General features: G+C 42.4%; 1 protein-coding gene across 2 annotated transcripts in view; it reads left to right on the forward strand.

The window, feature by feature from the left end:
* The window catches only part of ETV6 (ETS variant transcription factor 6), a gene marked incomplete at its 5' end in the record, with an annotated part of 141,911 nt that overhangs the window by 112,756 nt on the left and 13,031 nt on the right, over positions 1–16,124 (forward strand). For both annotated transcript variants that reach the window (XM_082014258.1, XM_082014259.1), the window contains one exon: positions 3,822–4,364. In XM_082014258.1, coding sequence (XP_081870384.1) covers positions 3,822–4,364 — 543 coding nt within the window. The remainder of the gene's footprint in view (positions 1–3,821; positions 4,365–16,124) is intronic.

Consider the following 16,124-nt stretch of genomic DNA (forward strand, 5'->3'; position numbering starts at 1 on the left):
TCACCCTAGTCTCTGCTAACCGGAGAAAAGATGCATAAACTATTTCAAGATTCAATGTGGGATTGCAAGAGAAGATCCAGGGATACTGTCAGACCTGTACAAGTTGCCCATGGCCAGCCTGAGCAAGCCAGAATCAAATGGCACCAGCAAAACTCTGAGACTAAGCAAAGAGCAGGACAGCAGCAGGTGGCATAAGGACACTCCAAAGTGTTTCCACACAGCTGTGTTAATATTTCAGATTAGAAGAGGGTGCTGCAGGTCAGGATGAGGTTGAATTGGCAGAATTGTGCAAGAGACAGTTACCTAGTGTATTAAGATAGGCACTTTCCAAAGACCATTATAAAAATCTCCATTTTTTCCTGAAGCTTGGCATTCACCCACAAGTATTCCCTTTCTAAACTTCAAACAGAAATACTAGCAGCCCTCTCAGACACCCCTACATTAAAGATATGGAACAACTTTCACTCTAGAGAGGATTTGACAGGGATGTTAAGTTGGCCTTTCATGTGTGTCACTTAAAACATAAGTCCTTTGCAATCTCATCTAACTTTTGTCAGAGCACAGGATGATTAAGAAACAATTTTGATTTCTTCCTCACAATACTCTGGCTGCTGATAGTACCACTGTGTTTGCTTACAGAATTCTGTGCTGTTACTTAAAACTTTTCTTTATAATGACAAAAATTAGTTCTTGTTTTGCTGTGAGAGGGACTTTAAAACAAAAAAAAGAAACTACAGCTTGCCTGCCACAAGACTGACCAGTTGGAAAATATTTACGCCAAGAATTTATAGGCAGGTGTATTTATTTATTTCTACATTTTGACATTTCTTCCTCCTTCTTCCTGTTTCACAGGGTCACTTGGGAGAAACTAGCACAATTAAGTTTACCGTTTTCCCTCAGCAGAACGCAGCTTAGTAAAAAAGGAGAATGAATGTGAGAAGCAGAACTTAACCCTGTCAAACTCACAAACTGTAACAGAGGGGGTCAAGTGTTTACTTTGGCAGAATTTTGAGTGGTTAAAACTTCATAGGTGATGGATGTTTTTTTAAATCCCTTCTTACTCCAGTGATCTTTTTCCATTTTCTTCTACTGGCTCTTTTGCCCATTTCCTTATAGATTATATGCTTATGATCCTGTTTCTAAATGCTTTAATTTTAACAGAATCCAGTGAGACCAAGATTTACATCTAGTGGCTTTTTTCTAACTTAAGTAAAGTGGGTTTGACTGTTTGAAATCAGATGACAGTTCATGATATCTCCAAGATGCATTGCCATTGGCTTGGAATCTGCCCTGTGGGCATCTGTCTGTCCTTGTAGAGGGATGAGCAATGGAGAGTGAATTACCTACATATCCAGTGGTCCTTCTGACTCAGCACTGAGTCATCTGATGGGATGCCATACAGGAAGCTTACACTGTCATTCCCTGCACTTCTTTTATGGGTAAGCAAAGGGTGCCAATCTTTGGGATTGTCGCGCCAGCAATTGCTCATTCCCAAAGTGAGTGCAGCCCCACCCATCCCTAGATGGATCACATAGGTCAGCAATTTTCCTGGGAGCTGAATTCCCTTGCACAGCTTTCCCTTCAAGAAAAGAGTGTGGGTCACTCAGAATGAAGAGCCAGACTGAGAGAGTCTATTCCTGCAGGAAATGATATACCATATGTGCTCAACTTACAGTCATCAGATGTGCCAAGGAATGAATGTGATGAGGATTTTATTCTGTTCAGGGTCATTCGTGGCAGTGGAACTACTTGGAGCTGAGTGTGAATTGTTTTATGGTAAACAGCAGCTTCGGCTGTGAGGGGATTCTTTAGTTGAGTGTTTAAAAAGAAAGATCTTGGAGGAAAGTGAACGCTGGTGTGTATCCATTTGCGGTTTTTTCCTCTTGCTGCTGTTTAGAGTTCCTTGGTCCCTACCTTCTCTCCACCCCGTCCTGGTTCAGGATGACCATGGTTTGGGAGCAGATAGGTCTGCTTCTGTTTGGAGCTTGTCAGAAACAGCTAATCTTTGCAGACAGCTCGGTGGAAAGCACAGCAATGCATTCCTTTCTGCTTTCAAGATAGCTGCTCCCCACAGTGAAGGCTTAAGTAAGTAAGTAGGACAACCAATACAATTTTCTGGTCTATTTGAATGTACAGTGATGGGGCGGATGGTAAAATTGGGGGGTTGCTTTTCTTTCTATTGTGGCAAAGAAGTGAGACATCAAGACAAGACAGCCACAGAGGTAGGAATTAATACTTCTTTGATCTTCACATCATTTGGGCTATCCCACATTAGCTGGCCACATTGTATTTAAAGCTGTTTAGGTTTAAACAAGAACAATATATAGCTCTGGAGTTTCATGTCCTCCAGCTCTTTCATTGTGAGTACCTTAAATAGCTCTACAAATGTATTTTTCTTGTCTGGGACCACAACTGTGTGAAATAAGTGTTCTGGAGCCATGTAGTTTCTGCCTAAAATTTCAGGGTTTCCTGTAGACTTTAGTGTCCTTGTGTAGAAGAAAAGCCCATTGAGTAGGCAAAAGGGTGGGTGCTATGTCACTGCCTGGCACTACATTTCCTCAGGATTAGAGCTTTTCCTGTTCAGGCCTTTCCCTGGGTAAGTGCTGATCCCTCTCCTGATGCCTGCCATGGTTCCAGGGCAGCGGGAGCCCCTGAGTCTTCACCTCGACAGGGTCTTCAATGAGTGTCGCTGCCTCGACAAGAAAGCAAGAGACTCTTTGAAGAGGATCGGTGCAAATGGAGTGAAAAAACAGGCAGCCACAAATGGGCAGCTACTTGTTTCAGTTGTTGACATGTACCCAGCAGTTTCCTCCTCTTATCATCCAAGGCTTTTGACAAACAGCACTGAAATTTGATCTTTGTTTTTCAGATAAAAACCTGTTAGTCACTGTGCTCTGGTGGTGTTTTCCTCTTTGTCAGTAATTTCCCAAGTCAAAATTGATGGCCTTAGCTAAGCTGAAAGTTTGCACTGTTTATGTCAAGCATTTCATTTTGTGAGAAGGTTGTTAGTACGTAAAGACGTGGACCTAGAGCCGTGATTTATCTCCCCCCTACTGTTAAGGATCACAGCTGTGGAAGTATGCTTATGCAAAAGTGATGCTAGAAGTCCTCCTGCTGAAGAAATGTAAGTGCTTATATGGGACAACCCATAAGTAGACAGCACAGACTAGATAAACCAAGGTGAAAATATCCTTATGAAGATATTACATGCTCTTAAAATCAAGACAGGGATAAAATTTAGCTAGTGTTTCACAAAGAGCTTCCTACCAGTGGGTGTTTTTAGATAACCCAGTCTGTATTTCAGACTAAGGTGTTCTCTACCTTGACCTAAGGTAGAGATGGCCTCTACCATCTAAAACTTACCACCCAATATTTTTCTGGAGACATTTTCCCTTTTTATGTCTGCCCTCTCCCTTACAGTGCTCATCATGGTACAGTAACAGGAACCACATGTAGAGACACGAATGGCGGGAGATAAGTTTCAAAGCATTTGCACAGGAACGCAGTACAGCTGAATCAGATCTTACTTTCTTCACATGTGTTCCAGTCAGCTTCTCAAAATGGGACTTCTCTTTAGCAGATTTCCCGAGGAACTACCATTACATGATGATAGAGGGAGATTCATGGTACTGGTTTCATTCTGTGTAGTAATAACTATCTGCATTTATATGACATTTTTCTGGGCATCTGTAGGTCACACAAATAAAAACATTTTGAAGCTTACAGCAGTACCCAGTAAGCCCAGCTAACAGTTTGGCAGTTAGATCCTACTCCTTGATCACAATATAGACAATCTGTATTTTTGTTTTTTTTCTCCACAGATAGTTTTGTCCAGAGACCTTCAAGACCATCCACAGAAACAGTCCATCACAATCCCCCAACCATTGAACTGTTGCATCGTTCTAGATCACCCATCACCAACAACCACCGTCCATCACCAGATCCCGATCAGCGGCCACTGAAGTCCCCCATGGACAACACTATCCGTCGCCTCTCCCCAGCTGACAGGGTGCCAGGGTCAAGGCATCAGCAAGAGAACAACCACCAGGAGCCCTATCCTCTCTCAGTGTCCCCGATAGAAAACAACCACTGCCCGCCTCCTTCTGAGGTGCTCCAGAAGCCATCCAGCCCTCGCCAGGAGAACACCAGGGTCATCCAGCTGATGCCCAGCCCTATCATGCATCCTTTGATACTGAACCCCAGGCACTCCGATTTCAAACCACCAAGGTTGTCTGAGGATGGGCTGCACAGGGAGGTAAAGCCGATCAACCTGTCCCACCGAGAAGAGTTAGCTTATATGAACCACATCATGGTGTCTGTATCCCCTCCTGAGGATCATGCAATGCCAATTGGAAGAATAGCAGGTAAGTGACATTCTCTAGGCTACACCAAAGTTGACGCTCTTCATTCATAACTAACCATGCTGTGTATTAAGAGCGTCTCGTTTCCTTGTGCTACTCTGACCTCAAGAGTTTACTGGCATTCTGCAAGTTTCACCACATCTGTGGTTTAGACAGTTAAATATGATTAAACCAGTTTCATGGTAGGTAAGCAAAGGTACAGAGTGACTTGCTTGTGACCACAGAATGAGTAATTGGTATTGAAACATTTGTGTCCTGACACTCACTGCCTCTCTACCCACTAGCAACCCATTTGTTTCCCAAGATACCTATCTCCAAAGCCTTGTCCTGCAACCCAGAGTTGCATTCACATTAGTGTCCAATCCTATGAAATGAAAAAACCTTCTGTCAGTGGCCTTTGCAATGATGCAGCGTCCAGCCTGCTATTATGAAGATGGTAGGACTAATGAAATATCACCTCGGAGTCCTACTTCATAGATTTCCTGTGCTTCTCACACTAGGATTGTCCCTTTTTACAGAAACAAGGTTGTCTTTGTCCCACACAAACCACAGGCATTGTCTCACTTTTGTTATCGTAAATAACTGACATCACAACAGCTGAATCAGGAAGCTGAGGTTACAGAAACTGTTTTTTGTACTTGAAAGGGAACTGTAAATAGATAGGGAGGGGGGAAGGGGAATCCAACCACTTCAGAAATATGCTGAATACCCCAGTAACCAATTTCTTTTGAGAGATGTAAATACATACCACGCCCAAAAGTATTCCATGCATTTATGTCAGCAGCGAGCTAACATGATACCCAGTTCCTGTGGGGTATTGCACATGTCCACAGAGGTACATTTTAAATTACCTTGCTATTTTCTGTCTTTACATGCCTTAAATTTTTTACAAATGTGGTGCTGCCTCAGCTTTAATGAGGAAGATTTTCTATTTTCTTAAGACTTACCACTTTAAATACAAAAGGTACATATCTCACCATCTAGTCAAACATCAAGCACAATAAGGGCTCTCTATTTCACGTAATAGAGAGATAGGTTACAGAAATTAATCTTTTGACATTTTTGCCTGGCTGACATTTGTCTCTCTCCTTTTGATTTTTATTACCCACACTATTCTCAGCAAGTTAAGAAATATACTTAATGTTATGACAGAGAAGATACCCTACTGGTTGCATCACTGGAGATTTCCTTTCCATAAAGTGCTATTGGAAGATTGGGGGGGTGTTATTTTTTGACTTTTAAGAAGGAAGCGTTCTCTAAGAATGAAGCCTAAACTGAAAAGAATATAAGAAAAAATATGGGGAGTGGGTGGTGGTGTAATTTTTTATTTTAAACCCAGGAGTTTTCTTACATAATTGGGAATCTTTGGTTTCTGCACATTGTGTACTGGGTCCAGTGGCACCAGCCCTGTAACTAGTACTCCCACGTCCTTTCCATCCCTATGTTGTTTGCAGGGCAACAGAGTCCAAGCCCGGGGATATTTGGGCCTAACACATGTTGCTTGGCAAATATGTGTAGCAGTTTAAAGTGTTATACACAGGCTATATTTGCATGCTTAGCTGCTTTCACTTGCAGTCTTGTGGCTTTGCTTAGACTCACCAGCATGGGTGCCATGTCTTAAAGAGCTGGTGAAGTATTTCATGCCAAAAAGACCCGAGGTGTACTCAAGCATTCAGTTCAGATAAGGGCAGTGCTTTATGACCAAGGGTCAGGGATTACATAGCTTGCAGTTGCTAGCATCTTAGATTTCTACTGATAAATTTGCCAGCGTGCTTCCATCAGTACCCCATGTCCTTTAACTGTAAATGCTAACAAGCCTACAGGCACGAGCTTGTGGTGTTCTGGCTGGGTTGTAATGGCTCCTGAACTGTAGCTGGACCCTGTAAAGGGCTCACAGACAATTTAAAGGTGACAAAAGCCAGATTACTGTCAAAAATGTAGGCAGCCCATGTTTCATACCTGAAGTCAACTTCATCGGTGCTATTGAACTCAATGTCAGCATACTACCTGAAAGAAAGTACACGCCTTTTCTACTTGCTTCCCTCCCATCTCACAGCCTTCAATTTAGAACTCTTGCCATTAAGTGATTTCATTTTAAGAGCATTTCTTTTTATATCAAAATAAATCTATTTTCCACCTGAGTGCCCTTATCTTCACTGACACTGCTATAGTTAACATGGAGGCTTTTGACCAACCACAGCTTGCCACTTTGTTTTGAGAGAGACCATGAAAATTATAACATTGGTCTCTTAATCTGCAAATATATATCAATACAGATGTATTGTTAAAAAGATCTTTTTAAAAATCGATGGCATTATTTCCATTTTATGGATGAGGAAGGCTGATGGGCTGGGTAATGAAAAGATTTACCAATAGTCCAGTGCCAGAGCTAAGTACTTGCCTGTTTACAGTGGTGAGAAGAGAGCCTTGACTTTCTACTGGCTTAACCATTTGCATGCCGATGATTTTCAGGGGAGATAGCGATGAGGAGCAGCTACCAGGGAAGGCCCATGGACTGCTAACTAAAACATTGGGCTGAATTCCAAAACATGTTCTATTCCCAGCTCAGGTATTTTAAACTGTAAAAGATATTCTTCCTGGGCTTAAGGTAGCTCACAGCCTCATAAACCCGTTTACTTGTAGATAGAGTCTGTTTTTAAATGCAGCATGCAATTATTTGGTGCTGAGGAATAAAACAGTGTTTTCACTTGCTGCTATCCACAAATACTCTGTTTTCAGGAGGTTGATCAATAGAGCTCTGGACTTCCTGTCAGACAAAATAATGACCTCTACTCACTGGCTGAATAATCTTTCGTACCTTTTTATGTAATATCGTTTCTCAAAATATTAATTTTACTGGTAAAGCACTTTCCGTTTTACAGCAAAGAATTTCAAGTTGAAGGTCTTACTCTCTTTTCATCTGAGGCCATTTTACACTTTCCTAGCAAAGCAAGAGGCATAAAGCATCTTTATGTTACTCATTAAGGCCCCATATATTATTCATCAGTGGCTAGAGTTGATTTTAAAAATTATGTTTAGTTATCTTCTCAACAAAATATGCACGAGTCTTTTCCGTAACTTTGTCAGAACCTGAGAATGGGGTGATCCAAAGGCAGACTTGCATCCCCTGTAAATACACCAGGTGAGGGTTAAGCTAACTAACTCAGGCATCAATAGTCATCTAGCTACGACAGCACTTAAAATATTAAAAATACCTCAGAAGAGGAGTTTCGCAGAGTGGTGTAATGGACAGTTTTCCCCACTGGAACTGCTAATTCAAAGCAGCAACAGTGTTTGTTGGTAGTCAGCTCCTAACTTGGACTCTAGCAAGCAGGCAGTCTATCTGGCTTACTTTTAACTCTGAATTTTTTAAAAATGGTCCATCTTGGTTCCCCCCAAATAGTTTCCAAGAATTTCACTCTGGGAAAAACAAAAAACTTTTTTTTTTTTTTTTTTTTAAAATGCTGTTACAGTTTCAATCAAGAGAGGCACCTGAAATTAGCTCTTCTGCAGAATGGAAACTCCACTCCCCATACACCTCTGACTGGGAGGGTTTTGTTATCAAACATTTTAGGACTTTGATATCTCATTAAAGGTACTTCCCCAAAGTACAAGGAGAGGCAAGGGTTATTGTGTTGACAGGCTTTTGTAGTGCGTCATGGCTGAGGCATGCACTGCAGCCCTGGTGGAACCACAGCCACCAGAAACCCTTCCTGCAGCCATCCTGAAGTTCTGTCCCCCTGGCTGTCCTTGGGAGCTCTGCCGTTGACTTCAACCAGGGCAGGTTTTCACCACAAAACTTTATTTAGATGTTCAAAAATGTCCTTTTTTTTTTCAGATATCCATATCCACCTCAGCTTGTTAGCATGCAGGAAAATTAGAAATGACATATTAGATCTCACCAGAAACCTGTCAGTTGCTTAAAGGAAGACACAGGAATCCCTGCAAGAGGCAGTTGTGGGATTATCTGACTACAACAGGGTTGGTTTCATCCTAACTTTCATCACAAAGAGGTTGTCTTAGGAACATCCAAGTTAATCCAATGACCTGCTGGTATTACCTCACTTTTGATTCAGTTACTTAAAACTAACTAATACAATTCTGGATGTTTCTTGTGAGGAGAAATACATTGCTGAGCAGGTTCCTGAGATTTCCATCTCCCAGTGTCTTTTTCTGTACTAGTGCTCTGGGACTGAAAGGCTTGTTCACTAATGCACAGCAACCACTGGCCCTGAAACTTGGGGATACAGATACAACTTTACTGAAGCAGTGCCCAGTACAGATACTAACCAAATGACTGCAGAGGTGTGAAAGGCAAGGTGCCGGAGAGCACTGGTAGGTGCAGCTGGACTCCCCAAGGGCTCCCTGTCCTGTTGCAGTTGGCACCCATTAGGTTCCAGGTTCATTCTTTGCGTGTCTGGGGCAGACCTATCCCATTCGTACAAGCAGATTAGAAGGATGAGCACTGCTATTTCTCTGCAGAGCCCCACCCTCTCTATTGCTTTTGATTCTGCTCTGCATTTGGGTGGGGAAATCTAAAGGCAGGTGAATCTTGTGCCTGTTGTTGTCTATTGATATACTGTTCTTATCAGCTGGGTTACCTTAGCAACTGGACTGTATTTGACTTTATGAGCTGCCAGATTTGTTTCTTCCCCCTCAGGAGTCTGAGTAAAAGCCAGGTAATGTTTAAACTGTTCAGAGGCACATTGTCTACCACTGTATTGGTTTGGCCCATAAAACTATTGACTGCTGTTGGAATGAGGACAGGCAAGATTCCTACCCTGCCGAAGTCATGAAAGAGATCTACCTCCAGCTCTGCTTCTGACTTGCTATCCCTGCCTCAGCCCCTCAAGTGTGCCACACATCCAGAGAGTACAGGGGCATAGCATGAACCTCACAGATTTGTAGCAAGACACGTGTAAGTGACTTCTTGATAAAAACAGCCTGATGGCCAAAACTGAAAATGCATCAGCTATGAATTATTCATGTTCTACTAAAATCTGCAAAACAGTGCTTATGATGAGCATGGGCTGTGTCCTAGCTCTGAGCATGGGGAGGTCTTCCACCCCAAAGCTCTGTAAGGATAGTAGTTTGGTTGTTTTGTGTGGGGAGAGAGGTTGGAGGGGGAACAGGATCAGGGATTCTCCTCCCCCTTTGTTTGAAAAACTTAATCACTTCTCATAAACTTGCGTGGGAGGGGAAAAGACAGAAGGGGGTAGCTGAGTGAATCTTTCACAAACATAGTGCGTAAAAAAGTGCAAATCAACTGATACTTTTTTTTACTTTGGAGTTGGGCTGGAACCTTCTGTTAAAGAAGGATAAGAAAAACAAACTCAGCGGATCAAGCTATTAGATTCTTAACAGTAGACATTTAGAGCTTAAACATCGCAAGTCACTGCACTTCAAAACCGCGGCACCTTGGTCATCAGTGCCTCCTCAACTTACCTACTAGGACCAGAGCCCCAGTGCCTACATTTGCTCCAGATGTGTTGATGTGACATTTACGACTGTGTCAAGTTGTAGGCTGATTTTTTCTTTAACTGATATACCAGCAAAATCCTTTGTGCAAATGGCATTTAAACCACATTAGCTTATTTTCCTTTCTGTACAAAATATCTGTACAGACACAGTTACTATGCAATGGCATATGCTGGGTGCTAGGGAGGGAGAGTGGGAAAGGAGGCAAAGAACAGTTATGCCTGTATAGTAAAGGGGGTAAAAACCAACCACTAAGCACAACTTAGGAGTTGTAAGTTTTGCAGCAACTGACACCGTTAGCCCTCACAGAAGGGATGCAGCTTCCTGTTCCATTTAATTTTTAGTGTTTGCAATACAGTAGTATCTATAGGGTGCTACAGTCCCTGCCCCAAAGAGCTTACTGTCCAAACAGACAAGGTAAATATAAAGGAAGGGCATGCAAAGGTGAAAGGTGTTGGAAAGAGAGCGCTGTACTGCATAGAAAATAAAGTCATGCAGTACAGTATGTCAGTACACACTGTCTCACCAGTCCCCCACTCAAATTGTAGGTTAAATTTACTTCCAGATTCTAGTGACCAGTAACACCTTTTGTTATGCTATAATGCCTCACATTTACAGGTTTCAATTTCTTAAAAAAATTTGAAATTGCAACAACCAATACCCTGCACTACTGATCAGTCTGATATTTCCCTGGTTTTTTCATTCACTAGACATCATGACAGCAGCCCAAGCTAGCCATAAACTCAAGAGGCCGAATATCTAACTTACACCGAGCTATCTGCTGCTGCTTTTGTCTGTTGCAGCATTTAAAGCTAGTCGTAATGTTTCTGTGATACAGCCATTTCTGTGTCGATGTTGCAGTCACATCCTCCAAGCAAAAGTAGAACCTGCCCAACTGTGGCCACTACTACTGGGACAATAACTCGGAATAATTCTTGAACCCAAATCAGTCTAATCTTTCTTTTTTTTTTCTTGGTTATGAATTGTCTACATGTGTAAAGCTTACTTTTAACTCTGAGCGCTATGGTTACTAGTAAAGGCTTGAACCGAATTCCCTCCTATAGTGATTTGGTGGTTAGTAAGTGACTTTATTCCAGAATGACAATACTGCTTTGTAAGTAGAAACCTTCTTCTACAAGGAAGTCACTTACGTGGACAGGCATGTCCACACAGACCTGCTGTGTCACTTGATATCAGGAAGAGCCTACACCAGTCAGGTTCCCTGTGTGCACCAGCACTCAAGCTTACTATCCATCCAGTGGTGTGCATCGCTGTTTCATTCACTGCTATTCCCCCTTCCAAAGTTGCATCACAAGCTTTGATGTGGTGAATTCTTGTCTAACTGAAAATGATTGCTGTATCCTCCTTTGCAGAGGATGACAAACCAAGCTGTAGAGACTTAGCTTTTGTCCTATGCTTTCTTAGAGATACTCTGATTTTTAAGACAGCACATATCGTTGCTAATACCATAGGAGCCTACGGGTATACATGCCTGAGACTGCCAAGGCTAGCTTCACCACTGTCATGAGGCATGATGCCAGCAGGGTTTGACAGCGTAGTACTGACTGGTGAGCTTTTGTGAAGCACAGACTTTGGAGGCAACTGTGACAAGACAGTCTCAGCAGCTGAACAGTTACAAGTTACAGCCTGGCAAACTGCAGAAAGCCAAAACAGTGGTTCACTTTAGCGTGCTAAGTTGTAAGCAGTGGGGGTTCAGTGCCTGCTTTCCAGACAGCTGACCCTCCTTCCCATAGGGCAGCAGGCCATACAAACAGAATGGAGCCTTGGAAGAACCTGGGAATCTTGGTGTAGGCATGGCCTGTCGCTCCCATTTGGATATGACAATTATAATGTCACTGGCCTTGTTTAATCACTTGCCCACGCAGTTATGTACACTTTTCCATTTGCAGTATATGCCACATCTATTTTGAGCCCCTTGTGGAAAGCTGGACTACTATAGACTGAAGTATGGATGAGAGTCAAGCTCATAGAGTTCATATTCAGAGGAGAAGTTTTCATTATAACCTTGAGAGTCATCTTACCATGGCATTAACAATTAATTTCAGCATGAAAGCGTGCCTTCCCTGCCAATTTAGCTAATGACACTCAAGCAATAGCTGAATGGCAATAGCTTGGATAGGTAGTTGCAGATTTTCTGTGAAGTGTCTTGCTTTACAGCTGCCTCCATTCTTACTGCATGGTTACAGGAGCAGAAATTGCAGTCAGGGTTTGTTCTGGTTTGTAGGAAAGCTCAGTCATCTAGATTTCGTCCTTCCTCATTACTGTACTCTAGCATCTACATGCCATGGCTAGACAGATGTGAAAAGTGGGTTCAGAGTATCCTCAGCCTCTGTTGGGGTCAAACAGGATGTTTGACAGCAGGATGTTAAAACACTTTTTTTAAGAAACTTGTCTTTTATTGAAAACATGCCCCTTATTTTCCCTGTATATTGCACACTTTCTTCAGGCTGGAGTTGTGTCGGTAATTCAGATTTTCTTCTACAAAGCAAACTTGCATCACTTTGAACCCTCTTAGTTAAATGAGGAAAATACATTGTAGTGTTGACACTACACTACTGTCTTCAGAGACAGGCCTATTTAAGTCTGGGTTTAATACTAATCTGTTAGAACTGGCATACAAAAGTTTGCATCAGTTTATGTTAATTCAAATGCACACCTTTAAACTGCTAAGACTACTGTTTTCCACCTGTTGAGGGAATGGAAGGAGGAGAGTTAGAGTTTGGCTATGTCTAAATGTGAAGATTTAACCCCAAGAAGGGGAGGTTCTATTTCAGTTTTCTGCAAGGGGCCTCTCGAAGTCGCAAGTTTACAGTTTATGAAGTCCTTTCAGGAGGGGCTTCCTCGTAACACACCAGGAGCCACATCCTCCAGCCACACGCACACCTCTCGGAGCCCTCTGGGCTTTCTGATGGAGCACAAAAGTGAGGTTCTTGGGCAGTAGTCTCCTACAGACAATGACTTTCTGCTGTTGGAAGAAAAAACAAAACAGAAGTCTAAACCTGAGGGTGAACTGAGCTTGTATCAGAAGATAGTAGATGTTCTCACATTGTGGGGTCAAAAATTATTACTGCTGTTGGGAATGCCTTCGTTGCAGTTAAGTCATTCCTGCTTTTGCCCACTTCTCTAAAGTACAATTCAGAAGATAACACTTCATCCTTAATTCTTAAATTCCCATCATTAAAGTGTTTGGCCAGTTTTCTGATGTCAAAGTGGTTGTGAGGTGTTTGTAGGATGTGCATGTGAACAGGCAGAGGTTGAATTTCTTTACCTTTTCTTAGTAATTGACTTTCATGAGCAATAAAGGTGAGGAAAAGCCACAGGAGGATGAGAGTCAGGTTTCTTTAGCAAGGTAAATGGAAGAGTGCTTTCTGCCATTGTGGTGGAGCAGGAAAAGAGCAACACTTGACCCTGATACTGGAAATACCTTTCTCTTTGCATGCCGCACTGGGAATGGGGGGATGAAGTGGGAGAACAGGACAGGGGGTTAAAAAAAGACATTTTTTAGTACAGCAGACTTCAGCTTGGAAAGTCTTCATCTATCAGTCTCTGGCCCATCCATTACATACTCTTTATGATTTGAATGCTCTTTTCTACATCCACATGAGGGATATGAAACTTTTGGATCTTTCTTTCCCATACAAGTTTTTATTGCCAAAGACAGAGCTTGGCCTCATCTTGCTGTGTTACTTTTACAGCCTCACACCACAACTGTTTACAGCATGGCAGTATCAGGTTTCTGCTGTCCTTCTGCCTGATCTCCCACTCAACATTTGGGTACAAGGCAGGAGCAACATACAACTGTTGTACTGTGCGATCTGGCAACCTCTTTCCGCAGCCCCAGCTTGAATTTACTGAGCTGAACAAACAGTTGTCTGTCAAGAGGTTTCTCCACATAGAAACATTGGCTTTACTGTACCAGCCTACCATCCTGCTTCCAACAGCAGCCAACATTCATGGAAAGAAAACTCTTTTCTCTCAGTAACCTGGACATGGATTACCATATAGGGATGAGCAGGACAGCTCCATCTCGGGATCAATGCTCCCCCAGTCCTCAGAGCCATTTAACCCCTCAATCATGAGATGAGTCTTGGTTGCTTTTTTCTTGTAGTTTTGTCTGATAAAATAAAGATGTCATTGAATTAGATAGATGTTGAGACTGGATTGTGTCTCAATACAGCAGTAATCCTACTGTAGGATGTCTGTCTTTCTCAGTGTGCTGTTTGTTGGTTTCCCAATTTTATTTTTTTTTTGCAGTGGAAGAGGTTTTCAGCAAGAATACAAGAGCTGATGTGATAAGGTCCAGCCGTATGTCTTCCCTCTCCTTTGCACCTTTATTTTTCCTCCCTCTCCATTTGTGTGATGAGAGCACGTTAACTGAGTAGTTCTCACCATACTCCTGAACACATTACGTATCAGCCAGCCTGATGAACTTCATGCACTGGTTAGATAGCCCAAAGGTCCGTTTGTCCAGAAAGCTCTGCCTGTTGCACAGCTTAGAATATGGTTCAAATGCAAGTAGAGCTCATTTCCATGGCAAGCCTAAACCAAGTCAGGACTTAGGAGTTCTCTCCCAATCTTTTTATTTTCCATACAAGTGAATAGCCATTAACCTTTGTGATTTCTTGGTTCTGGCTACAGTTTAAACACATCCAGATGCCCCAAAGTAGTGTTGTCTTCTCAGAGACTTACTGACCTTCTCAGATAAGGGGGATGATCACAGACAGTAGACTGAAGGTCTACGGGACCTTCTGGGCCTCTCCCTCTTTCCTCCCCATCCTTGCCTGCTCTGCCAGTGTAGTCTTGCCACCTTCTCTGTGTTGGCTTTAATACTCACTTTATCTTCCTGCAAGCAGATTCAGCTCTGAAATAGCAGAAAGCAGGCTGGTGTTTTTTGCATGGTTTGTTTTCTTCTAAGTGATTTAAGTCAGCTCACTGAGAAATCTAACAACAGAGCCAGCTCAAGGTAAGCAGCAGGAGGGAGGATAAAGTGGAAGGGAGATCAGGACCTTCTTCCCACAGCAGCTATGGCCAGCTGAACTTGGCCAGTTCATCATTTTGATACCATAAGCATGACCACATTAGCTATCCTAACCACATTTCAAGTGTGCTTATGGAAACCAGAGTATCAGAGAACTTCTAGAGAAGTTCTGTTCATTAGTCTCAGTTGTGAACAGATATTGTTTGCTTCACTGTGAACAAATGCAGCTGAAGCACAAATCACCGTGTAAAATAGAGGCCCAAGCTTGGGAGAACCCTTCAGCTGGTAGAAATCAGAGAATCATTTAAGTCAAATGATATCATGCTGGAGAAATCTTAGGCTAACCTACCCAGCAAGGGGTAAGGCCTCAGCTGATGTCAGAGGGAGTATGACAACATTGCTTTGGCATGATCTCTTCCTCTGTGAAGCCATGTTAGTTTCCAAGTCAGTCATCAGCCAGACCGAATGCATTTTATATAACGATCTTCAGTGCAAGATGTGGGTGGGTCTTGCAAAACATTTCTGTGGTTAAGAGAGCATTTTGGTAGTTGATACATGAAGAGGGACAGCTCTGCTTCTGCGCCATAGGCCTCACTTAAACAACAGGGGTCTCAGATGCAGTGTGTGTTTTAGGAAGTACTGCAGTGCAGAGGAATGTTATATTCTGAACAAAAGAGGTCTTTAGCATATGTGTGCCTATGCTGTTAACAGCATTATTTAGTCTAAGGGAGCACAGATGTAAGACCTCTCACTACTGCAACATCAAGACTACCAGTTGTGTGTCTATCTTGGCCAGATCATACTAGAGAAGTTATTCCTAATGGCTGGACAAGTATCAAAATACTAGGAACCTGAAGTTCATAATGTTGAATTTATAGATCATTCTCAGATGGTATTTCAGTTCTAACGGATATATGTGTTACTGTCATACAGCCATTAGGAAGTATTTATGTGCCAGTTTTCCTTCAGGTGTATATTCGAAAGGCTGTGCCTATAAACTTAAAGGATATTTGAAATGAAGAATCTATAATACATGCTTCTACTCGCACAGTGTCTATTTGACTGTCACAAGGGATCCTTAATGACAATTTTATAGTCTTCCCTTTTTTGTAACATTATCGAAGCAGTGCTCTAAATGTGGGCAGTAAACAGAGCTTTTCAGCCAGGGAAAAGAAACTGAGTTTTACCATGCCAAGGAGGAGTTGGCTGAAGCTTGGGCGCTTCAGCCACAGGAAGGGAGGGGTTAAAACTAGAGCGAGGAGGCAAGTTTACTGCTATCACCAGAG

The sequence above is a fragment of the Phaethon aethereus genome (assembly GCF_964289735.1).
Source record: "Phaethon aethereus genome assembly, chromosome: 1".
NCBI lineage: Eukaryota > Metazoa > Chordata > Aves > Phaethontiformes > Phaethontidae > Phaethon > Phaethon aethereus.